The following is a 27,648-nucleotide window of genomic DNA, read 5'->3' as shown; positions in this document are numbered from 1 at the left end:
TTTTTAGTAAACATTACTTAAAAATATATATATTTTTAAGGAAAGAAATCAAATAACGTGCAAATATATTTGTAAATAGGTGTAAATCATTTGTTCTATTCTTCAGTCACATGACTATATATTTTATGGGTCAAAATCTTTTATGGCAAAATTAATTGGGATATCAAGTCAAGATCATTTTAGATAAAGACATTTTTCATTGGATTAATGCTAGGCATTGCTAAGGACTTTTCTCAAAATGCATCTCAACATTTCCCTCAGATTTCATAATTTTTTATATAGTTGTATCTCTGCAAAATATTGTCCTATCCTGACACACCATACATCGAAATGTAAAACTTATTTATTCAGATTATGTATTAAAAAATTTACCCTAATGACTAGTTTTGTGGTCCAGGGACACGAGTTAAGAGATATGAGTTAAAAAGGAAAACACTTATAGATGCTACCGCAAAAACAGTTTTTAAACACATAACTAGTTTGTGTTCGCCCATTCCAAAAACTTTTTTTTTCCATTAACATTTATAATGAGAACATTTGTACATTTTTTTATTTCACCGCGACAAGAGCAAAAAAACAAAAGGTTTCTGTATAATTTAATCTTAGAACTATTGGTTTGGTACCAACTCTAAAAAAACGCTTTATTCATGCGCAATATGTCTTTGCATATTTGATTGACATGCAGAAATCTCATTCTACAATAACTTAAAAAACGTCAATGTTGTAGCAAACTCTCTAAAAAGAACAAATGTAAGTACTGTCATTACTGGAAACAGCACAAAGGACTCTGTGAGTCTTTGTCAGCCATTCAGTGAAGAGAAAAAAAATAAAAAATCATCACTCTTTAAAAGGCGGTGAAAGAAACCAAACGTCAATGTGGCACTAACCACAAACACAATGGGATCACAATAAATCCTCAGACACCCCTTAGGACAAATTTCAGGACAACATGGACAGCCACAGGATTGTTACTTCTAGATCTTATAGAAAAGCGCCATTAACCCAAACCTTCCAACCACCGACTAAAAAACAACATCAATCCGCGATTCGACATCAAACAAACATTTGCGAGTTATTTCGTTTCTCCAGATTCTCTGGAGAGCTTCTATTTTCACCTCTGGGTTATTGTCGAGTGTGTAATTTATTTCTAGACTGTAAATCTTCGGCAGCCCACAGTTAAGATTATAAGATATGTGGGGAGTAGAAAAGGCAGGGGGAAGACGAGGATAGAACTTTTGCTGTCTGTTAGAGCCTCAAAAACAAATACGAGGCTTCGAATAGAGTAGTGTTTTTGTCTGGAATACAAGGGCTCATGGAACATGGAGAATAAAAAGAGTGAAAACAGTAGGCCTCCAGATAAAGATCAAGTCAACAATAAATTTGACAAAAAAATAGGGTCAATCACGGACTGTGATTTGCTATTAGCTTTTCTTCAGCAGCTGGTGTTTGAAGGATGGACAATGATTGGACAAAAGTCTGTAGACCAGGACGAATCGTGTATATTTTCGACTGTTTTCCCAAAAGATTTAGCAATTGATTTTAATTAAGTTTTCATAAACATTACATCCATATTATATTCTTTGCCGTGCCCAGAGCCAATTATATTAACACGATTTTACTCCGAGCTGACGCTCCCACAAAATATGTCTTAAGCTTGTGTTTACTAACTGAAATTGCAAGAAAACCTGTGTATGGGATTCATTTTCATAAGATAGTTACGATAATAGGGTGACCTATTTTACTTTAAATACAACTGATATGACTTCTTGAGCCCTTATTCATGTTAATACATAAAGAAGTTATGCACAAATAAATGAACATGACTAAGTAGTTGTAGGTAAAGAGGCACTGCAAATGCACAACATTTCTCATTTTTATTGAACATTACAATAGCAAGAGGTTAGTACAATCTGCTGTTTGAAACGTTCACAGACATTTCATTAATAAATGCAGGCTCATTTTAAACTAAAATAAGCATATATCTTACATTTGTATAGTACTGCAAGAGTTCTAACTAAAGAAAGAGTCTAAACTGCAAAACCCTCATCAATGTAATAACTTTTAACATATTTGAATCAGAGTAATTTATAAATACATTTTAGAGATCCTCTCGTTTTTCTGCCATTATAAAATACAGACCTAAAATATATTTTGCATTTTCAAAGATGGACTAACAGTCTTTTTTTTTTTTTTTTTTTTTTAGCTTGCTTTTTGGGGTCTCATCTCCTGAGCACTACACATGGCATTAGAAAACGCACAAAGCTGTTCACCTGTTAATACAGCTCAGCCACAGAAGTGCACGATGCAGCTTTCAAACAAGGTCAAGTGAACTCACAGTACGCAAAAGAAATGCATACTTGGATTACGCAACATGCGCCATATTCTTAGTACACTCATGAGCAGTGCAGTTAGTCAAAGTAGTGCACTTAGTAAGACGCTGAGCAAAAGTGCGTGTGCATCTAAGTCTCATCAGAAGATCTTTCTGAGATCCTACTGCCATTAAATGTGGTGTAAGTGTGACAACCACAAATCAACTTATTTTCAACAGTGCATATCATTAGATTTGAGAATAGTCCCACTCTTTTAAAAGTTATAGTTCACCTAAAAATTCCTCACCCTCACGTCATTTCAATCTGCACAACTTTTGCCACTCTTTTTCATGCCATTTTAACAAATGGGGACTGAATCTTTTAAAGCAATAAAAAGGACATAAAAGCACCAAAGTATCATGTGACTTGTACGACTTCTAAAGACGAGTCACATCTACCTATTTTTTTAAATTATACTTCGGTTCTTTTTCATTATTTTAAAGCTTGTGGTCAGGATACAGTTTGGAAAGACACGAGATCGAGTAAAATCTTGGGTGAACTATTCATCCAACTGAACTGTTATACATAGCTTTAAAAACTCAAATGAAAAGGCGATTCTTGTCATTTCGTAAAGGACTGCATCCTGTATGCCACGTTGCGTACGCATTTGCAACTCAACCAGACTCACATCAAGCACTCGCGTCAAAAAACCTCCACTCGGATCTTTTATTATAAGTCCCTAAACTAAACGTCAGCGCGAAACAAGCATCTCGGCTATATATAAAAACCAAATAGTAAAAGTAATATTAAACGTCAAGTAAGCAAAAACCAAAAAAGCCGTTTACATTAATGGCCACCCTGTTTCAACAACCCTTAGCTTATTTACAATGATAAGGACGGTGCATATTGTTTCAGAGAGGAACAGAATTGGAGCGTCAAGTCTTATCCAGCACATACTAGAAGCGGAGTTTCTTGGAAGCCCACTAAAACCGGAGCAGTACACTAGTCCTGAAGTGCACTTGGCGTGTCCTTTTCTTAGCAGACGCCTTAGGAAAATTACCCTGCTAACCCCGAATCCCCCCCCCAACCCGCGTTCAAGTGACAGTTAAACGGATGACACTGTCTATGCTATGCCTACGAACGGAGCGCAAAAGTAGTATGGTAGGTTTTCATATAAGACTGAATAAATAATATTGAGAATCATAGTGAATAAATGCGTTTATATCTGTGCAAGAAAAGAAAAAAAAGATGGAAGAAAAGAGATATTGCAACCTTTTTGTCCCTTTCTGATTGTGTCCTACGATGACACAACATCAAGCTCTTGCTATAAAGATCCAGGTGCTGGCATATTGCTGCAGAAATAGAGGATGATTTCACACCGCTTCAGTCAGTCGCGGTCCCGAGTCGACAAACTCCGCCTTCGATTGCCAGAGACTGTCCGGCCACCGCCCCAGGAGGAAGTCTGGATATGTGAGTCTGGCAAACAGAGAGAGAAACGGAGTGTTTACAGGGTCAAGAATGAGTGTGGTGGGAAAGCACACAGCTGCTGGATGGTGGGAGAGAGGTGTCCTCGTCGCAATCAAAGGCAGCTGCCGCCCGCCTCTGGCACGCGCCCTGGTCGTGTTCTCTGACAGGCTGAGATAAGCGACCCTCAGGGAGCCAGAGGCAGACAGCTCCCTGCCCATGTGTGAGGAGAATGAAAGCGCTGGTATCATCCCAGACTGCCCCGGGCCACCTGTCGCTAGCGCTGCTCCATTACGGGAGAACACGTGTACGGTAAAAGTCAGTGGAAAACTGTGACCTCTCTCGGCACGTCGGCGTGTGTCAGTTATTGTAGTGATCCACATCTCACTCCCACACTCTTCGTGACTTCCCAGCACAGGCTTAGGCAGATTACTGGCAAGTTAGGAAACTAAAATTCTGAACTGAATCAAATAAATAACAGAATGCCACACAAACACAAACAAAAATCTACTCTGTAAAAAGATAAAGCAACCTATCAGAAACAATTGAATAAAACTTTTAAATAAATGTAAATATAAATAAAATTGTGTTGTCAAAAAATTAATTGCGTAATTAAGTCTGTTTAGTGCGTGTATATATATATATATATATATATATATATATATATATATATATATATATATATATATATATATAAATGCACACACACACACATGTATATACTTTTTAAATTTTATTTATATATTAAATATTTAAAAATTAAATATGAACATTTGCAAATGTAAATGTGTTCAAAATATATACATGCATGTGTGTATTTATATATACATATTACGCACACATATTATATAAACAAAAACTAGTAAAATTTTAGTTAATTACAATGAATCATTTGAAAGCACTGAAATAAAAGTATGATATAAATAAAATATAAGGCTTTATTATTTCTGCAATGTAGAAAACAAAGACACTATGGAATATAGTAATAAAAATGGAATTTAAAGCATTACGCAAAATTTGGAAAATCTTGTATGAACAAATCAATTTTCCTGTATACATGCTAAATAGATTGTTTAATTACATGGCCCCAATATTATGAACTGTAGAGTTTTGCCCGAAGCAAACAATTTAACAATTGAAAAATTCTAAATGCTCAAAACATTCATGTATTCCTCTAGAATTTGTCTTAAGTAGATGTAAACTCTGCACCGCAATACTAGGGGTGGTTGTGACAAGGAGTTGCTAATGCATTGTGAGTGGTTTTTAGCACTATATTATGTGATTACCAGGGTGCTTTGGGGTGGTTGCTTATTGGTCCAAGTTTCATGATATTGTGGTCCACAACTATAAGGTTCAGGTCTCCCCTTCAATAGAAGTCTACAGGATTTTTAGCAGTCTAAATATATTTCACAACTGTTTTAAAAAAAGCTATAAAAATTCATAACCAAAATAAATATTACTATACATAAATGAAATAAAAAAAGTGAAATTATTTAGTAATAAAATAAAATAGAAATCATGCTACAGTTCATGCTACATAAAATATGCTGTATTTATTGTATTGTCAGTTTAACATACTATGAAAAAGGAATTATAAATCCTTTGATCTGAACCCTAAATCAGACTTATTCTTCTTATAAATGAGAACAGTGTTTTAAAGTTGAACATGTTTGAGTCTACATGATGGTGTTTTATCTGAAATGGTTCACATGTGGTTGGGATTACCACTGCTGGGAATAATTACGAAGTCTTAACGCAACCTGGACATTAGACGCAATTCTGTGTGGCAAACCAGAGATTCACTGACTGAGATGGACATCGAGAGTCAGCCAAAAATTTAAGCAGTTGGATATAATCAGAAAACAGCTTTGTTTGGGAGACCAAAAATATGCCATTAAAATTCTTTCTTAATTGCCATGTAAAAAAAAAAAAAAAAAAAAAAATGTGTGTATGATGTGTTAAAGAGCTGAAAACCAGAATGCTCAAACCAGAAGTGGGGCCGCAGTGCAGAAACAGATCTATGACGATGACCATGCTTCAGCTGTGGTTTTCGCATACTATTTCGCTCTCAACCACGATGTGCCATCCCTCGTTTCGAGAGGCTAAGTGGAAAAATAGAAAAGCGAGCAGTGACACCGATTAGTCAACAACCAGAGCAGGAAGCAGAGGACATTAGACTAGTTCCTCTCCAACAGAAATGATCCATGCGGATTTGGGAATTGAGTTGGAAGGTTTGAAATCTTGCCATACCATTGCTCTAGCAGAAAAAAAGTCCATGTTATCCAATAGATAGCCTGGAATGTGGATTACATGTTGGTCAGTGCACCAAACACACAGGCTCATCTGTGTTCTAAGGGTCCACAAATATCCTGTATACATAGCAATAATTTCATGCTGTGCAGTTTACCTTCACTGAAGGTCTCGGATCAGATGGACATCTTACAAATTAGACAGCAGTTTTTTAAAGTATTAAAAATAAGAAATTTTTATTCAATGTTTTTTACATTAAATGAAAATGTTAAACTACATTTAAATTTAATTGAATTAACATAGCAACTGCGTTAACAGATATTCGAACATAATACGTTGAAACGTTTTGGAGCTAAATAGGTTTGCTAGTTTAAGAGATTCATCAATGCCAGGCATGAAAGCCAAACAGCTTGAAGCAACAGAGAGCCTCTGCTTCCAGCCAGCCTGCGCTGACAATAGACTGGATAAAGCCTACACTGGCTCCTGCAAGAACTGACTGGAGCCCCTGTTCAGAACGCAAACCCAACAAAAGGCTATTCTAAAACGGGTCAATGCACACTTCCAGACGCGCTCTGAGCTACTAGCGTGAATAGAAACGGTTAAAACGGCACACACTCCAAGAGCTGCGGACTGTGTTCTATCTCGCTGAGCTGCCAGTCAGCTCTGGCCTTTCATCTCATCAGACACACACACATACGCAGCGGCACAATGCATGCAGGAATGAGGGGAATGTTTCTGGAATGGTACAGGAATGAGTTGGTGTCTTTCTGCTGCAAGGTTTTCTTAGAGTCATCAGAAGAAAGACCAGTCACAATCCAGCAGCACTGTTCATTCTGAACAGCTTTATTTTCTAAGTAACTGCAACCCATTATATAACAGAAATGCAATGCATGAGTATACTAAAAATTAGTGCTGTCGAAATTAGTGAGTTAATGCAGGCGATTCATTTTTTGTTTAACACACTGAAATGATTTAACGCGGGGTGGAACTTAGGGTTCGTCACCAAAATGACAAGAAGTACATTTATTCAGTTGCAGAATCTCTTTACGATCACAACCCGAGACGTTTCAGATGCGCGCTCCAGTTTTACTTCAGTGGCAGGTGCGAGTCAAATTTCTGCTGAGGGGCACAGGTAGTTTAGCTACATATAATATTTATTATAATGTGTTTATATGGGAAGATTGTTTTAAGCTCACTTAAATTATACGTTATTTTTAAAGTGTAATAAATGTTAAAATGGATAGTTCTTAAGTATAATGTACCGTTTAATGGCTAAATTCAATGGTTAAATATTAGGGGAATTGCTTGGTCATATTGATACCGACCTTCAGTAAAGATACCATTAAATAAATATAAAATATATGGTGTTCGTACATTAACTTAAGGAGTGAATGTGAAATTATTGGAATATAAAAGTATATTTAAAAACTATTAATCGATCAACAGCACTACTAAAAATGTAAAAAGTATATTAGTGGGTATTTGCCGTTCTTCCACTGCCTACTTCTTAGGCATACAGACTTTTGCAATACTTCAATAATAACATTAAAAGTGATGTCTGTGAATGCAAGCACTACTATTACGGTTGCTCACACATAAACAAACCCTTTAAGGTGTCCTCACAAAAAAGCTCTATTGTGAATAGTGCGGTGAAACGGTGTTATGTAGGATCTTCTTACCCTGGCTTTACTGTCCTGGGCAGACATGTATCCCACACACATGCTCTCTGTAGTATGGCTCCACAGAAATTCCACTGCGGAAAAAAGAAAAACAAATTAAATAGTATATTTGTACGTATACACTCGTATCATTTATATACTCGGATGGAAAACTGCTTTCTAAAAATCTATTTGGGGAAACCTAAAGGGAACCCGTGGTGAATTAGCAAATTGAAGTCAAGACTGAACAACTGATCAACAGAGCAGACAAAGACTGATATTGAAAAGTACACTTCATATCTGTCTCAAATGTGTTCTTCCATTGAGTGTCAGCCGTAATCATAACAATGTCTTTATTCTCTCAGGCCAGACCACACTTTGAGACCTGTTTATTCTGCTATTTGTGAATGCAGGGAGCTGCCATGTTTATCTCTGAATGTTTAAACAAAGACGCCTGGAAAAACAGTCAGCATCTTTAGACAAGAATGTGAGGGAAGCATCAGACAAAAAAAATGGAAAAAAAAAAAACCCCAAAAACATTATGAATGGCTTTCAGGGAATCTTCAGTGACCCAGATGTTCCTCAAAAATCTTCTGTCACTGCATTTTTTATCCCAACGTTATAAAAACAAACATTCATATATTATATATTAATGTAAAATGTTCTAAAAATTCTATTTAAAAATGAATAAAATCATATTAATTACATTGCATCTATCTATACACACACAGACACATTCTATTGTTGTCGAATCTGAGGTCATCTAGGTGACTTTTAAAGAAATTAATACTGTTAGTCAGCAAGGATGCATTCAATTGACCAAAAGTGACAAATATAAAAAAGACAAATTATCTTTCAACAAATCCTCAAAACGGTGAAACGATTTTGACACTGACAAATCAGTAAATGTTTCAAATCAGCATATTAAGATATTAAAATCATTTCTGAAGGATCATGAGAAGAACATCTTTTTTTCTCTCCAGTGTACGGTTAATTATAGATTACCTGTATTAGTATATGTTAGTGTGTCCTGTTAAAAACACACGATAAATACGTTTTTATAGGCAAGTGTCAAGTCATGAAAAGTTTTAAATACGGCGGAAAATGTATCAACAGAGCTTTCTGAAACTCGGTCCCAAAAGTGAGGTGTATTGGATTAAAGCTGATCACGTACCCAGCAGAGCCTGGATGTCTTCAGAGCGCTGGTCTTCTCCACATGTGCAGCACCTCAGAACGATCACCCCACCCAGAACACAGTCCTCGCCAGCCAGGAACGGCGAACCTTAAACACAAACAAGCCAACTGCATTTCAACCATGACCCTCTTTCCACTACAATCAGTCCATTTAAACGTGAAGTAAAAATGAAAGCACGTTGGAGGCATCTAAGAAACTCCAGCGATTCGGTCAGTGATTTATTAGTTATGCTCTGTTCTGAGAAGTTAATGAAATGAGCGGAAAAGCCGTACATTTCCGTACTTTCCCCTGCCAACCTAAACGACTGAAAACAATTATTCTTTCCAAAGCTTTTGTTTTATTAACCAAATGAGAAAAATTGGGAGCGGAGCCACTTTTCGCTCTTTAATAGGTTAATGATGGAATGAGTTATTTCTGTAACCCCTCACGGAGTCCTGATAAAGGGACTCTGTTGAGAAATGCATACTTTTCCAAAGAGGAAAAAACTAAAAAAGGTTTTGAGCTGCAAAACGGGCTTCGAGCCCATTCAAATGATTGCATCTCGAAACCAAAAGAGTGCAGCCGCAGCCTAGGTTTGAAGCACTCAAGCATAACATCAATCCACAGGAGGGAAGAGTTTCAATTTCACCTCATATAGGTGCTCGGTTTATTGATTTTGCACATCGTGTTGTGTTCAGCTTGTTTACACAGAACACGGCACTTTTTATGACACCTCTCAATTAAAACCCTTCAACGAAAACCTGGATGGCCTTCACACGGAACACATCTTAACACCACACTTCAAAAGACATCTTTAAATAGATCTTTATCCAACTTACCATTAAAAAGCCTTTTATTCTTTTCTTCCGTTTCATCCTCACAGTTTGATCAAATTTATTACACAACTTTCAAAACACTTGATTCTGATTGGTTAGTCATGGCATCCTGCAGTCAAATAGTACAAACATAGTGGTGCACCGAAGTCTTTTTGTTCACACATTAAAGTGATTTCAAATTAGATGAATATTCCAGATCTACTTATTTACTATATGGTTAAAATGTTGATAATGCATAGTCATCTTGTCATTTTCACAAACCGAAAAATTTGTTCAAAACAGACACAATAAAAGCTATCTTTTTCCATATTAATCAGACACAGCAATACATGCTGATCAATAACAGATTCTATTTTTGGACTGTTTTCTATTTCTGTGAACTTACGGCTGACAGCTTAATGATAATCTCATGTACGTCTGTGCACAAGATTTAAGTTAGAGTTCACTGATCATTTTGAGTGACTTCAATAGCCGATATAGTGACAAAGGATAATTTACATTACATATAAAAAAATAAAAATACAAGGAAACAAGAACTGTGGGAATCTGATAAAAATGATTTGATCAGTCACTATGTATTTTAATAATGTCAAAACATTTAAAATTTCATGAAATTAATTCAGCACTGTCAAACGATTAATTGAGTTCAACATATACATGTTTACATGATGTGTGTAATTTGTATATTTATTATGTGTGTGTATATAAGTGTGTATATACACACACACATATGAAACTCAAATTATATCCTATATATTTAATATATAAAGTGTAACAATGCGTGCATGTGTTTATATATATATATATATCATATATATATATATTGTGATAAGTTAATAATCACAAATAATCTTCTGACAACACTAATTTAATTATTAACATCCATTTTACTGCAAGCGTAAGACAGAAATGTACTTGCAGAAAGAGCCTATGATTAGCTATGACTTATGAATGGTTTTCATTTGTCACCATTTCGCTAGGATATCATCACACTGTATTTAGTTATTATATGGTGCAAGATCCACCCGAGACCTGTTTGCAATAGTGTAGATTGTACATAACACTTTCTGATTTTCTCCTGAATTAATTTCTTAATCCTAACAAAACATTCCACTTTTTTTCTATATGTACATTTATGCATCTCCCATAGCTGTGAATTTCCGTGCAACAAAACTATAAAGGTCACAGGCCAAAACCAGCAAATATTCCCACATGTATTTTGTGTGCTACATTCAATAAGAAATCCAAGCGGTCACCCGATTTCACAAGCCCAGAAAGGGAACCAAATGAGCAAAGCTTCTGAACATGAAAGCAAGCGACATCTTCAAATGCCCTGTCAACAGAGTATTTATGGCAGCTGAAAATAACTGTGGCCAGAGAAATATGATTTAACCAAAAACTTGTGGAGCCCATTCAAAAGAATGTTATTGATCCCCAAATCCAAACAAATAGGAAAAAAAAAACGTTGTGGCTGCTGAATTTCTGTAGTGCTCATTTCCAGTCAAGCAAGTTGTTAATGATTTTGTTGTTCAGTTTTAGTTCAGAGCTGCTCTTACTCACACATACTGTGGTGAAGTGACACTAGCTCGCTGAAAAAGAGAGAGAAACATGGGACTGAGAGTCACTCACTGATGAATTTGTTTTGCATAGCCTCCAGTAGGGCCTGGTGTGCGTTTTCAGCCTGCATGGCAGTAGAGCACTCTCTGGCCAACATGGTGCGAATCAGATGCTCTCCAGAGCCTGCAATAATAAAAACAAATACCATGTTTAATAATCAGTATTTTTTTTTTTTTGGACAAAAACAACAACATAACGTTACATAATCTTATTTATTGGTCCAAAACCACTGAGACATTTCACTGTTTCACTCTGCTTGCCTGTGTTCATGGCGTTTCAGAAAGTTCCTGTCATACTGAATTGCAACTGCTGTGCATTTGCATATTATACGGCAAGTGCTGTTTATGCATTTGTATATGAAATTGAGATTGATCTTCCAATAAAAATAATGTGAACGTCTCTATAGTCACTTAGTGCATCCTTGTAAGTAGAGTAAATGTATTAATTTCTTTGAAAAAAAATTAAGAAAAAAAATTCTTAAGAATTTTGAAATCTTCAGGAACAAAAAAATACACATATACATATATATATATATATATATATACACACACACACACATACACACACACACACATATATATATATATATATATATATATATATATATATATATATATATATATATATACATATATATATATATATATACATATATATACATATACACACACACACACACACACACACACAATAGTTTAATAATATATAGATATACAATACAGCAAAACCTCTTATTCCACATTACACAAATAATGTATTTATAACTATTACAATACCTAGGTACTAACCCTGAACCGCATTAACGCATGTAGTCATTTTGTACTAGAAATACATTACATTGCAAGTACTGTACATGTACTATAAAATAAAACATAACAAAAACAAATAAATAAAATTCAATGATTCAACAGGTTCGGGTGTCAGTTAATGTCGCTGTCAAGACGCTAAAGGCTGTCGCAGTCATTTGCCTTTCAAAGGCGATCGCGTACAGCAGCCAGTTTTCACAAGGGAGGGAGTGTAAAGAAATGCCTTGAACACAAAACGTCTGGCAACCGCTCAAGCCTAAGAAACCATAAAGCCTTAAGAAAATAGCCGTGTTGTTTCTGTAAACACAAACGCGGGCCTCATAAAATATCAGGTAACTACAACAAAACTATGCAGGGTTGTTGCCATGACAATTAGATGCTAATTTCTTTTCTGTTCTTCTTTTTTTGTTGTTTTAACAAAAGAACGAACAAGCGACTGGCTCCACCGTTGGCTCGCTATTTTCAAGTTACCGTAAACCCTCGCGTTCTCTCTGGAGAAATGGACGTTACTGGCAACAATACCACAAGTTAACAGTTAATTTAACAAGCAAACAGCGCCATGATAGCGCAAATTCAATTTCCAGTGGAAAGTAAATAAAACACAACAAACCAGAGATGGCATGAAACGGGCAAACGTAGCGAAAGGGATCAACACCGACTCGCCTTTCGCCTCAGCGAAACCACAGCGAGCGCTGCAGACACTAACAGGGTTGACCTGAGAGAAAGCTAGCTCTTTGTGTCAGTTTGAAGCCAGAATGATTGTTTTTCTCCTCCTTTTGATAGGAACGCCTTTTAAGTTGGGAAATGAAAAGCAGGTGCACCGCTGGAGCGCACACTCGAACGGCCTGTCCTCACCGCCATGCGTTTTCAATTTTGAGGAGGATGAAAGAGAAATGCATGCTGAAATGGCCATGGGGGGAGAAGGTGATAAAATGTGTGATTCTGCTTTTGTTTTTTGGAATGGCGGACGATCAAAAACAAAGAGGCACAAAACACAATGTGAGTTTCGTGCCTGTTGCACGAGTTGGTGTGATTATAAAGTAAAGTACGAATGTCAACAGGGAGCACACATGTAAAACAGCGCTCGTAATATTTCAGACCTGTTGAATCAAACAATAGAGCACATCTCACGGAACCTGTAAAGAACATGCCTGGGTTAAATTTCCCATCAAAATCAAGATTTTTTTTTTTGAAATTGTATAAGAAAACTTGGATAATTGCCATTAAGATTAATGTGAAAAAACACAAAAAAAATAAATGTTATAAATGTTTTATAATATATATTAATATACATTTATTCATATAAACAATTTTTTATATTAATTCTATTATATATATATATACACACATAGACTAAGCAAAAGCAAAACTAAGCAAAATGTCCTAAAAACTATATGTGACTAACATCACCGCCAACGTTTTTTCTTTTAAACAGAGGAAGTCCTACATGCTGCACCCCTGTGCAACATGCCAAGCTTGAATGAATCCCAGTCTCCCTTCAATGGGCCAGGTGTGTTTTCACTGAAGGGCTCAGGCCAGGCCAAAGGTGCTTTCACACAAGGGTGCCGCAGGACAAAGGATGAAGGGAAAGAAAAGAAATATAGCCTTCTTCATAGTATAACACTCTTTGGAAGTTGTGTAAGTGATTATGGCACGGGGAAGCATATTAACAGAGGCTACAGTTTGACAATTCAAAGGCAAGCAGGGTTTTTTTACAAGGTGTCTGGTTGTTAAAAGCAACGTCGTTCCTTGTGAAATATTATAATAAAGTTACAGGTGCAGTTATGCTGAAAGTTCTTGGTGGTTAACAAAGTAAATGCAAATTTACTGCGCAGAATAGGGAAGACAGAATAAATTAAATGTTTAATACATAACCCTAACTTCAAAGTAATGCACAATGCACTAACCATGGCCATATCAGGTATGCACACATATAATTCAATCCTTTCATGCTCCGTCACAATAAGACACGCTAATCTTCCCTAAGGAGGAATTTAAAAATAAAGTCAAAACAGTAATGTTAAATATTATTATAATATAAAATCCATTTTCATATATTTTGAAATGTAATCCTCCCCAATTAACAAAAAGCTAAAGCATGTCTGAACAAATACTGCCATTAGTTGCTAAATGGACATTCATATCCAAAAAGCATATACTGTATGCACATCAAAAGAAGTGATGTGTGATGCGACGTATAAACCCAAACACAGATTTCATCTTTACTTTAATCTCGACCTGAAGAGAATACCTCCAATAGCCTTTAAAACACAATAGTCTCATCCTCTTCCATGTCTAGCCATAAACACAAATCTGTCTTTTATTGTGACTGCTTACAAAAATCCAGACATCCTCTATGGGTACAATGGACATGAATGCTTGCATGTGTTGTATGGAGATGTGAATCATATCTTTGGCCTATTGACTTGGGCACAGAGAATATAAGAGAGGACATCTCGTTTTATTCATGTGACAGAAAGCATTAGTTTAAAACATGAAGAGCACGGCCTTGGGCCCCGCTCACAGCAAGAATCCCAAGTAAAGCAGAAAATCTCCTTTTTTCGCTCTTCAAATATGTCCCTACTAAGCAACTGGCTAATGGCATTAAGATGTCGGAGGAAAGGATTGACATCTACATTAGGGCCAAAGAAAAGGGACACATTTCAAGTTTCTAGCTACAAATAATATATTTTAATCAGGACTGAATTTGTGCGCAGGTTTCTTAAAGAATGACACATTAATGGTTGACCGAACCCGTGCAAAATCTGTCAAAATGCAGTAGACGTACAGTAATGTCACACTAATATGACTCCGGTGTTTTTGATACCTGAGGTACTCACAGCTGTAGAGTAAAGGCTGACGTCACGGGCGTTTTCAGCCCAGCAGCCACAACCATAGTGAGCAGCCTGAGACACAGAAACATTTGAAGAAAAACATTTAATAGGATTATCTCTAATGCAGAAAGTAAAAAAACATTTATGATTAAGCATTTAACCCGTTTATAAAGCACTTAGTGCAAATGTTTCCAGCATACAATTCTGGGTGACACTTTATTTTAAGGATCAATTCTAATTATTTTCTATTTGATTTATTAGAATGCATATTACTAGCATTTTGGCTGTTTGTCAGTACTTAAAAATCATATCTTGCACATTACCATGTTTTAGCTCCCGTAATCGTACCCCATCTGTAAACTTAACTACCCTACAAACTATTAATATGTAGCAAATTAGGAGTTTGTTGAGGGAACAGTTTATAATGAATTGAAATGTGTTTCCAGTTAATTAAATTCATTTAAATTAATCAAAGGTTGCAGTAAAGATTTTTACATGGTTACAAATAATAATAATAATAATAATAATAATAATAGTAATAAATGCAGTTCTTTGAGGATTCTAAAATAAATTATGGTATTATCTCATCAACATATTGAGCAGCATAACTGTTTCCAACATTTTTTTCTTGAGCAAACAAAAAAGTTTTTTCCAATTGTAATATTTTACACTTTTACAGTTTGAATTACTTATAATTACTAAGATTTTCACTATTTGTTTGATCAAATAAATGCAACCTTAAGCATAAAAGACTCTTCTCAAAAATCTAAAATAATTGTACAATCTTACAGACCCCAACCTTTTGAACAGTAGTGTAATAATCCATTGTTAATTCAACATTTTGTTGTGCTAATTATGAAAGTCAAAGTATGATATAATACTAATAAATTAATATTAATGGTAATTACAAATACAATTATATAAAATATAATATATCACAGTAATAAATATGAATTATTACTATTAACATATTTTTCCTAAATCACTGTATCACTGACCTGCTTATTTAATATATAATATGATTAAATAGAATATGCTCAGGAGCAAATCAAAGGTCACCTGTCCCACTCGACCTGGGTGTTTCATGGCCAGGCCTCCGCTCGAAACCGCCGCTGCCACATTCCCTTCCCGATCCACCACAACCGCACCAACCGTGTCCAGACAGGCAGAGTTATTCTCCTCACCTTCCACCATGATGTCTCCTACCGGCTCCAAGCAGCCAAAATCATTCTCCTGCGCGCAAAATTGCCATTCCATTAGAATTTCCTAATGTGCACGCAGAAATTAACCAGCACTTTTATGCAGCCTAACATCCTGAGATCATTTACAAGGAGAAATCAAAAATAAATGTAAGTGTCAATGTGTCTTTATGCTAAACCGTGGGCCAAAAAAAGAGCAACAAAGAGGCAGTGGTTACTGGCAACATCAAAAAAAGGCACATATCCAAAGCCCAGAAAAATAATGGACTGACACCCATTGAACATTGCTTCTCTTGCAATGTTTTTTTCTCATCTATGAAGTTGGTTTTCAGACCCAGCTGGCTACCATAACTAAACTTGAACTTTCTGACAAACCTGGGAACTGTAATACATGTCGCTATCTAACTTGAGCAAATAAAGTCCAATTACATATCAGCATCTGAAAAATGATCCTCGTGCTCTCATTTATAATGAGTAAAGTGGTCATTTTTAAAGGACTGTTTTCATTTGCTGATTGCTGTGTACTTTGGAAAGAGCGTTGATGTGGACTCGTAGAACTGTTTGACAAATTGTCCGTTCTTGAGAAACTGCGGAAGGGGACAGGATGACTTATAATTTATTATTCCATCTTCCCATGAAAAGAGTGTCATTACGGGCCACGGATCTTCAGACCTCGGCCGATTATTCTGCAATAACTTTCTAAAATATGAGAGAACAGGCAAAAACAGAACGTTATTATTATTGATCTCACCATCGGCGATAAATCTGACAAAACCTACTCCAGTGCAACATCTGCTCACAGACCTTTCCAAAGGGGAACATCAATTTTCCTCTCTTTCATGGGTAACTGTTTATATAACCTGTATGGCTTAAAAAATGATTCTGCTTTATCTCTATTTTGATGTGTCACAATTGATTTGAAAGACGTTTTCATCTTTGTCATCTTGTACAAAAAAACAAACAAAAACATATATAATTAAATAAACTAATCAAAAATGTAATTATCAAGTCTTTTGGACCAATGAATACCCAGTTGCTCACAATTACTGGATTTATCATATCCACTGCATAGGCAGATTTTAAAGTCATACAATTATTTAACAATACTTATTGACAGTAGATATTAAAACTTAAGGCACTAAATTCTACAAGTCTGAAAACATGGGCAGCACTAGGGCTGGGTTTCCGGGGCATATGCCCTGAATAGATTTAGTTAACCCCCAAATGTTTTTTAAGCACCTTGCCTTTCACCCCAAGTTTATGTCTGGCCATTTGTGGTTTTTGTAAAAGTATTCTAAGACATAAACCTTGCCATGAACCTTGCGAACTTCTGCAAATCCAGTAATTACTTTTCTTCCCAAAAACCCTCATCGTGTGAACTTCTATACATCTAAACAGCACCCGAGAACTCCAGGCACGATTAAAAACACAAAATTCGAAAATTCCCTAATATTCCTATTTCCCAAGTTTGCAAAACTGTGGGAAAAGCCTTCAATGCTAAAGTCATGTTTCTACAAAGCATGAGTGCACCCACCCACATAACAGAAATTACATCTTAGTTCTGCAAAGCACTTTAAATGCGTTAAAAATGAGCGAGAACCCATAGACCCCAGGCTATCCGTGCAATACAAATGCATTTCATCCCCAGTAAAACAATAAATATGGCACTTATAAAATCAAACAAACCACAGGCCGCTTGAGAGGAGACTGGGGGATGTGTTGTTATCTTAATGACCATTTAATGCACAGCTTTGAAAAAAAAAGTCTTTACTGAACTGAACTGAAGGAAAAAAAGACCATGTGGCATCCCAGAGGCGCAGATCATCCATGCAGACAGCCAACAGCAATCACTTACTTCAAACCGATGCTATCTTCAAAACAAACGTATAAGGTTCGAACACCGAACATGAACAACGCATACACCAAACCAACTTAGACCGCAACGTATTTGTCTTTTCTGTCGAATAACATTTTCGCCCACATTTTCAGACACTGTAATTTGCAACTAATGACCCTGGAGTGACCCACGTTTCGTTTTCTCATTGAGACCACACAAGCATCACATCGTGGATGGATCTGCGCTGGAACCCATTTTCCCTCGACACCTGCATTCCATGTGTACCTGTCAAATCGCTTCCTTGAAAATCTACCAAAAAAGTAGGAGAGATGCTAACATGTTGAAGCACATTACAGGAAATAATTCGGTGAAATAACTTCAAGATGTGGGCGCGGGAGATCGGGCGGCAGGGTGGAGGTGGTGCTGAAACACCATGGTCTCAAGTCACATCAAAATTGCTGTCTTAAAACTCCTGTAGCATCCATGAGGCCCCAATCACCAGTATCTGTTTTTTTGTTTTCTATTAAATAATAATTCTATTAATAAAATAATAATTATATTCTTAAAAACTTTTCTAAAAAAACAAAAAAAACAATTAACACTAGCTTCTCTATTCTTTTTGTATTCTGTTATATATATATATATATATATATATATATATATATATATATATATATATATGTGTGTGTGTGTGTGTGTGTGTGTGTATGTCTTAAATAACAAATATCTAAATTTATTTATAAAAGTTTTACAATATGTACTGGCTTATCAGAAACTTTAAAATTAAAATGATGCGTTTGAAACCGCCCCGAACTTTCCAGGACAGTGACAAGAAGCTACAAAAGGTCGTCAGAGAACTGTGTCACTCAAGCCAGATTCCTTGTGTGCAGTGCCATGTCAGCAGTGCAGTAAGTATACGTATATGTGTTTCCTGTGATTGTGAGTAATTGAGGTCTCCACGCCCCCCTTCAAGGTCGTCATTACCCGACGGGTTTCCTCCTCTGGGTATATGCGGTGGCTTTGAATTAGAGGACTGAACAGATGCAGATCCTGTTATCAGTAGAGTAATAATGTCAGAGCAAATGCCTCTGCTGCACTGTGTTTAGACCTAATTAAATGTGCTGAACTGAAAGGGGAGGGTGGAAACCTATAGATCATGAAGCATTTATAGGCGAAACTTGCATATTTAGTTGTCGTCTTTTAATCAGGGAGAGCGCCTGTGCCAAAATTCACCAGCATATCCTAAATTGTAAAAGTTTTCCCTTTGATTAAAACTCTCTAAAAAGAATATTTTAACACAATACCTGACAAAGGCATATTTTGAGGGAGAAGTCATGCCGGATAGCCCCACCCATACTAAAACCTCATTAGTCCTCTCTGCATAACTGTGTATTGAATATCAGATATGGACAGCGCTGACTTAGATTCACTCACATGTCCACATGATTGTCTTTTCCTCTTAGTTTCAACCTGCTCCGCCAGCTCCATCTTCCTTTTGTTCCTCTTGTAGCCTGACAAACTGAACTCTGTAAAGTGTTGAAAAAGGTGTGACAGTCAATAACAGATATTACTCCACTGCCCATCCAAAAAACTGTGTGTGCGCGCCAGGACCCACTAAATGCTGACAACTGCTTTGCTTCTGTGGCCTTATTGCTTTGATTATTAGTATTATCCTTCACGATAACATAGTGCGGCAAGGGTGTGTGTTTGGCGAGGGAGTCTTTATTCACATAATAAATCAGTCTGTTGGTGGAAATGTGGTTGAAATCCTCAAAGTCTCCCTAAATAATGGGACATGTGTTGGAGTGAGGTCATGGTTTTGGCATCAGATCATTTCCAACACTGACAACACACACTCTATCTCAGTCTGACACACACACTGGGAGTCGGCATGGAGCCCTCTATTAAAGTATAGGAGCCATTGTTTACCAAGTGCTCCATTCCACTCCTGTGAAAATCTCTTAATCAGAGAAAATGAATCAATGAAATGGGCGCAATTAAGTCATTCTGCTAAATTTATGGAATGCAATTAGAGCTGGTAAAAATAACACTGAGTCAATGATTTAAAAATAATCCAGCAGATGAGATCACATGCCTTCTTGCCAATCATTATTCATTGAAATTATTACGTGCCACTGTCAGGACTTAGAACTGAGATAAAAGACATTGGTTTCGGTGAAAAAAGCCTTAATATAGAAAGCTTTCAAGCCATTCCTCATCTTGTATATTTCAATACAACCTGTGTTAAAGGACAATAAGGACTAGATTGTTATTGCTGAAGAAAATACAAGTGCCATATACATAGTATGGGGAAAACAATTGTAACACTTTATTTCGATGGTCCACTTCAGACATTCTATTAACAGTAAGAAACTTTGCAACTACATGTCAACTAGCAGTCATTAGAGTATTGTATGCTTAAAATCTAACACTATATTTTGATGGGTCCACATATTTAGTTACATATTAATGATAATTAGTTGACATGTAGTTAAAGTTACTTATAATTAGTAGAATGTCTAAAGTATAACCATAAAAACGCTATGCAATTCAATGAGGACCAGCAACTGAAGGTGAACTATCCCTTAAAAAAAAAAAAAAAGAGAAACATCTTAAATGTCTGTCACACGATTATGTTCATCCAAAATGCACACACACACACACACACACACACAAAAAGTATTAACTACATTTGAAAAAATTCTTAGTATATAATATAAATTCCTCAGTTTTACAGTAATAATTTAATAATAATTGAGAGAATAATATCAGGTGTGCATAAAAAAAACTGCTTAGAGTAAGAGGAAGCACAAATAACAGTCAGAGTCACAGTGTTGTGTAACGGGTTGAAACTTCACTTCAGACCTCATTACATTATATGAGAGAATAAACCACAAGCTCTTCCATTAAAGGAACCTGGATGGATTAAAGGGTATCTTGTTGCTAACACAAGACCTTTCATTTCACTTTAAAATTATTGTATGTGCTTCTTAAAAGAGAAAGTCTTGTAATAATCTCCTGTTTTCCCTAATAAAGTGGAAAAAATGGGATTTCTATTATCAATTTCAAATATACAAAAATGTGTCCTGATCTTTATATTTTTCGCTCTCATTCATATATATATATGCAGTCAAGCACACAGAAGCTGCTGAAAGAGTATTCTGGGTGGTCTGATACTCACTGGTGGTCATCTTCTCTGTAGGGCATGCTGGGATACCATGGCTGATGGCCCACTGTTCTGCTCCTTTGCCAACTAAAAAACTAACGAAATAAAGAGGTGATTTATTTGTAAGAACAACTTCACAGTACAAAGCTTTGCATTTCCCTAAATGCTTCTTGCCTTAATTTTAACAGTATAAACATATTGTACACACTACCTATAAACAAACAAACAACTTTTGTTTCAAAAGTGACATTAAAGGCTATTAAAATGTTATTTAAAATTCTATTTCAAATAAATGCTTTTCTTTTAAACTTACTATTCACCAAATTACTCTGAAAAAATGCAATCGCGGGTTCTACAAAAATATTAAGAATTGTTGAAAACAGTAAATAATTGAAAATCAGTATATTAAAATAATTTATTATTAAATTAATTATACACAGCACATACATGAACTACATTTTTGTTTTGCAGCTCTTAATAAAATACACACAAATGGAAAACAATTTTTTATTTATTTTTTAAATGTTGTCTTGGTGTTAATCAAATATTTTGGGCCTCTTAATAATGTCTCATTCTATGAATGGTACTTATTTCTATAACTTGCTACATTTGCCAAAATGTTTTGCCACGCACAAAGTTTGTTCAGTCTGGCTGCATTAGGCTCATGTACAATAGTGTAGTCCGTGTATACTGCAATTGATATGCTTATGTTACTTGTTTTACAAATGTATTTCCCCTTAGGCACCAATAAAGTATGTCAGTCCATCTATATGTCTAAGATAGCCAGAAAGCCAACATCAGAGAGCTCGGCTCACCAGGGAGGGATCCTGCCAGCTGATAGCTTCCCCTTCTGAGTTTCATTTAATAGTCTTCTGGCTACCAGCACCGGGTTCTTGATTCCTGATAGAAAGAGCAGCATTAGTATCACTTTCACTCAAGACAGCCTTAAATATGGTAAACGAAACCATTTGGCTTTTTCATGTGCGTCTGTTGAAGAACAATGCAGTTCATTTCAGTTCACTAGTTCATTCTGAAATAACATTAACATCAGCGTCAACGGGATGATATTTTATGTAGACGAGCAGAATTGTGTTTTGCTTATTTTAGCAAATAAGACAACATGATGATGAGGTGATAACGATCCTGTTTTGTGCTTGTTTCAAATGTTAAAAAGTACCACCTACGCCACATTTCAAGGCTAAAAAGCTAAAAACATGTACATTTGCTATCTAAAGTATAAAAAAAACAGTTGTCTTTTAACCTTGCACTATTGCATGTGCTAAATGGATTTAGTCACATTCCCATAAAAGGCTGAGAAGGGTTGAAATTGGCTTTTATTTCTTTTGTTTGAAATTCAATTAGCACTTGTGACACATGATGAAAAGCTCCAACCAGCCTTACTAATGTTTCTAAAAGCACTCACCACTCAAGGCTCCAACAGCTCCATAGTTTAAGGACTTCCCATCCATGATGCTGGCATCACACTCAATCTCACCAGAGAGGTTTAGGTTGGAACCGGTACCCGCATTGGTGAACGGGGAGTCCTGTAAATAACAATATTTTAAAGACAGGAAACACCGATAAATAGAATAAGTACAAATGTGTGTAGATTGTCTGTGTGGTCTGTCAAAGATCTGCAGGGCAGACTGCATGTTCAATTTTATGCAGGCTGTGAGGTATAAACTTTATAAGGGCATGCAAAATGTTTCTACAACTGATAAATTGGCATCAACATTATTATTGTAATAAGAAATAAAATTTAATTAAAAATGTAAATTAATCTAAAATATGACGTGGTCAAATAATTAAAAATCAAACGAAAACAAAGCTACAAAGATATATTTAGAAAATAATTGAAAAAAAATTACAGAAGGACATAACATTAAATTATTCAAACGAAAAAAAATATTGGTAAAAGCATTGGCAGCAATAGCCAAAAATGCACTGTATGTGTCAAAATTATATATATATATATAATATATATATATATATAATATATATATATATATAGTAAGAGACATGCATTAAGTAAATAGTTATAATAATATATAATAATAATAATTATTATATAATATATGATAATATAATACCAAATCTTTTCCTATCTTAATAAACATATTTTAACAGAAAGCTTATTTATTCAGTAATCTCACTTACAAATACCCTTATGATTGATTTTGTGGTCCAGGATCACAAATAAAAGCTAATTCTAAATATTACAAATATTTTTGTAGACTGCTAAATCTAACTTCCATGTTATCCAATATCTGAAGTGTTTTTTTTTTTTCTAAGAGTCTCTATTCAGCCCTAATGAGTTGGTGTGTTATTATGCTCCTCCATCACCTCTAGCTCTATAAGAGCCGCTGTCACGGCCTCCAGCGCCAATCCTCCAGCTCTGAGACTGTCCACAGCCTGAAACGCATTAAATCACAACTGATGACAGCAGCTCCACGTCTGCCAATGCCTAAAACTAACTCAATGTGCATCCAGTGCGTACTTTGTTCTACTTAGGATTCAAGAACTCTATGCAGAAAAGATCACACTAAACTAATCCATACAAAGCATAAAAATGTGATAATCCAATACAAAGAGCTTAAAAGGAAAAATAAAGCTGCAGTGTTTTCCAGCTGACAAGCTTCAAGCAGAGAGCGTGGAACGGTATATTAAGCCGGGCAGCGGCTCGGGCCACTGCTGGTGTCATGTTATCAACACATAACTCAAATTCCCTGGCACAGGTGTTTTACTCAAGCCTGATCCCTTCTTTTCATCCTTTACATGGCACTTTGGACGAGGAAAAGCACTGCGCTTCAGATTGCCAACCTATGCATTACTATTACTGCAAGAATCCATCACAATTTTCTTAGCATATCTTAGATTTTGTATATTGGCAAAGGAAGATTCAGCAAAAAAAGTATCCATCCGTGTGTTAAAAATGTTACACAATCTGATCAGAAAATTATGTTGGGAATGGAGCTATTAAAAGGTTAGAGTTCACAGCAGAAGAATCTTAAGTTTTTGAACTCACTCTCTGGCATGCTCTCTTGCACACATGTTTGTATTCCTTGGCTTTGGATTCTGAATGATACCCTGCCCCTGAGGAGGTAAAAATCATACAAAACAAAATGCATTCAGTTAGTTTCGTACAATGAGGTTCTTCGGCTGTCGACAGTCTGTAGTTTTGAGTCTCGTGAGATTTCTTTTATACAAATAAACTTTGTCTTTATGTCTTAAATCACAATCCCATTTATTTTTACACACAATGGCTGTTCTTAGCGACCATCTGTCAAGCTGCGCAAAGTATAAAAACACTAGAAAAAGTACTACACACACAAACCTATATTTTAGGTTTTTGGAAACTATACGCTAAAAATGAAGACTGTTATTGAGAGATGAAAACTAATTCATCAGGAATGTTGTCTTTGATGTCAAAGGTCATTGTTTCAGGTATGTTGTAAATAAATGTGGCATTGTTTTGAATGCACAAAGACATTTGAGAGCAGCAGCTGAACAGAAAATGATAAGTGATGGGTTCATTTGTATGTATAGATAAATTGAATACAGTGCACAAGCCTTAAGGACTTATTTTATCATACATTTGCAATGTTTTGGTCCCTTTCAACGCTTGACAGAATGCGGCCATTGTGAAGTGTTGTTATATGTTTTGTACCCCAGAACCATGTTTGAAATGACATGAGGGTGAATAAACAATTAATTAATTGTATTTTTCAAAAGACCCAGGAAATATCGACATCTAAAAATCAATGTCAATGAGTCTAATTTATACTTGGCCAAAACACAAGTTTATGTAAAGATGTACTATGGAGATGCTTTTTTTTTTTTTTTTTTTTTTTTTTTTACATCATTTCCAAAGGGACACGTCTTCACCTGCATGCACCAGCACAAAACCCATAGCTTTGCCGTCATGACAGGAGACGGAGCTGTTCAGCGTAGACCCTGAATTGTTTCGTGGAGACACAGTCTCCTTGCAATCTGTTGAGTTTTCTAGATTTTCCATGACCCGTATTCAGTGTAGCTTGCATTTTGAACCATCATTCACTCATATCTCCAAAACACTTCTCCAAGTCCTGAAAGCCAAGAAATACAGAGTGAGTTATACCTTCAGAATTGAACTTGTGAGTTATTCTTTCTTCAGAATTCAACATACATATACATATACACACACACATATATATATATATATATATATATATATATATATATATATATATATATATATATATATACACACTATATCTAACTCAACTGTTTCTTGTATTTCAAAGTTCAATTTCAATTTCAAAAGCAAAAAACATTACTTTGAAGAGTAATAACTTACTCAGTTAAGAAACATGCTTTCAGGAATATAATTAACCAACTGTTTGCTCAAAAAAATCATATTAAAGTCCGTTAATGCTTTTTCATATGCACAATCTACTGACAAATTCAATCCTACAAAACAGATGAAAAAATAAAGATTGCCAAACTCACTCGCGTGAAGACTTCAGGTGCAGACGGAAGAAAAGCGTGCATCTCCACAGTCATACACACCGCTCAACATCTCTACTTATAAAACACGCATACAAATTGCACTAAATTCTGAGTGTAGTTGTGTGTCTGCTGCATGATTGTGATATGATGTGATGATAAGCGGCGCATGTGCTCGCGTCACACCAAAACACTTCCTGGTTCAGTTGCACATGTGACCGTGTGACTGCAGCAGCGGCCCCTAGTGGCAGAGCCATGAACTGCGGTTATTCATTTCTTTTTTTTAAGAAGGTTTTTACATAGAATAAATCAAAATCAGAATCAGAATCAGAATCACTTTATTGCCAGGTATGTTTGCACATACGAGGAATTTGTTTTAGTGACAAAAACTCTACAGTGCAACACGATAACAAGACAAGACAGATATAAAGAGAGATATAACAAGAGAATTATATATATATATATATATATATATATATATATATATATATATATATATATATATATATAAAATGTGCAACACTATAAAGCTACTATATATATATGTATTATACTATATATAGTATTATCTTGAGTTACTGAAAAATAAAGTATTGGGTACAATAATAATTAAAAATAATGTATAATAACGCATAAAACACATAACAGTAGGGCTATGTGTAATATAGATTTTTTGTAGCATAAAAATACAAATACTGAAACACTATGGTGTCTGGAATTTGGTGCAGTATAACATTACATCCATTACATTGCAAAGATTAAAATATAAAAAACGTTAATTCCTTTGCAGTGCCCGACAACTTTGCGTACTTCAAGAAAATAGCACATATAACGCAATCATATCATAATTTAAAAGTATGTTTAATCAGTGTATTGTCTCAAATATCTATATTGCTGCTCAAAATGTCTATCATTACTAACAACATATTTTGAGTGTAGTTTTAATATTACTGTATATTATGCACATATGTATACACACAACCACACATATGCCTATTCTATTCAATACATTTATAGAAATTTGTTATGTCTAAAATCTGCAAGTAAATTTATTTCATCTTCTAATTTGGTTTCAAATTAGAACATAAATAGAAGGCAGAAAAGATTAGCAGATAACACAGATCTGATATTTTATGAACACAGTTTGGTGTTATTTATACTGAACAGATGGTCTTACTGCCATGTCAAGCAAACCAGCAGTGGCAGTGTAATTGAAAACACTCCTCTTGGGACTATAAGCTTGCAAAAATATGTCCTCCGACTGAAGCCAAGTACAGATGACTCCAATGTTTGAGAAAAAAATCACCCCCAAAAAAAAAAAAAAATGATGCTAAAGTTGCTTCAAGGTTATAGCTTTTGACTCCTGCTGGTGTGGGACAGCAGAAGCATAACATCCATGGGGTTTCATATTTAAAAGCCTTTCAGAAACCAGATCCATTTAAAACCGCAATCAATGCATTGCAAAGAAGAGAAGAGTGTGTTTCAAACTGTGAATTGCAACACTGCAATTAAAAAAGAAATAAATAAAAAATTACAATATCCATTTACGGCTTGGCATCACGTGGTGTCACGTGTCTTCTGGCATGCCCAAATCAACAAACATATCGTTTAAATAAAAGTTAACGTCATAAAGAAATACATTACTAGACCGAGAGAGAGAGTGTGTGAGCTGCTTGATCAGCTGATTGTTTTATTTCTGTCAAATAAATCTACCATCCAGACCTTTACCAGCTTTCAATTCCGATTTAATCATAAAACTAATTCTGTAAAACATTATACACATTTTTTTGAGCTATAAACCTCTGGCCTGTCAGAGCTAAAATAAATGGATTCCTTATGCTGTCTTATTATTTGTTTCTACAGTGTATTGTGATGGATTTCATTCTGTCTGTGTCTTTGTTCTGTGATACGGCGTTTACTGATGCTGAAATAATTGTCTTTGCTTGGATGATTATCAGCAATATAGACTTGCCTGCCATACAGATCTATGCTTTTATGACAAGGCTTTCAGAA

At 35.4% G+C, this 27,648-nt stretch overlaps 1 protein-coding gene across 1 annotated transcript; it reads right to left on the bottom strand.

The window, feature by feature from the left end:
- Window positions 1–1,855: 1,855 nt before the first annotated feature.
- Window positions 1,856–25,823, bottom strand: tasp1 (taspase, threonine aspartase, 1). The gene is made up of 14 exons (XM_043255071.1): window positions 25,639–25,823; window positions 25,036–25,235; window positions 24,176–24,243; window positions 23,494–23,562; window positions 22,574–22,694; window positions 21,966–22,050; window positions 21,166–21,245; window positions 19,419–19,510; window positions 16,008–16,181; window positions 14,942–15,020; window positions 11,321–11,431; window positions 8,856–8,963; window positions 7,703–7,776; window positions 1,856–3,785 (listed from the first exon to the last, which is right to left on the bottom strand). The coding sequence occupies exons 2-14, from the start codon at window positions 25,163–25,165 to the stop codon at window positions 3,693–3,695; spliced, it is 1,284 nt and encodes a 427-aa protein (XP_043111006.1). The 5' UTR covers window positions 25,166–25,235; window positions 25,639–25,823; the 3' UTR covers window positions 1,856–3,692.
- Window positions 25,824–27,648: the final 1,825 nt, after the last annotated feature.

The sequence above is a fragment of the Puntigrus tetrazona genome, chromosome 13 (genome assembly GCF_018831695.1).
Source record: "Puntigrus tetrazona isolate hp1 chromosome 13, ASM1883169v1, whole genome shotgun sequence".
Classification (NCBI taxonomy): domain Eukaryota; kingdom Metazoa; phylum Chordata; class Actinopteri; order Cypriniformes; family Cyprinidae; genus Puntigrus; species Puntigrus tetrazona.
This window is presented reverse-complemented; position numbering and strand designations above follow the sequence as displayed.

Coding starts and splice junctions, on each gene's coding strand:
- tasp1 (XM_043255071.1), bottom strand. CDS start 25,165: ATGGAAAATCTAGAAAACTCAACAGATTGCAAGGAGACTGTGTCTCCA. Junction 24,244..25,035: donor TTTTGTGCTGGTGCATGCAG/GTGAAGACGTGT, acceptor TTACCTCCTCAG/GGGCAGGGTATCATTCAGAA. Junction 21,246..21,965: donor GCTGGCAGGATCCCTCCCTG/GTGAGCCGAGCT, acceptor TTATTTCGTTAG/TTTTTTAGTTGGCAAAGGAG.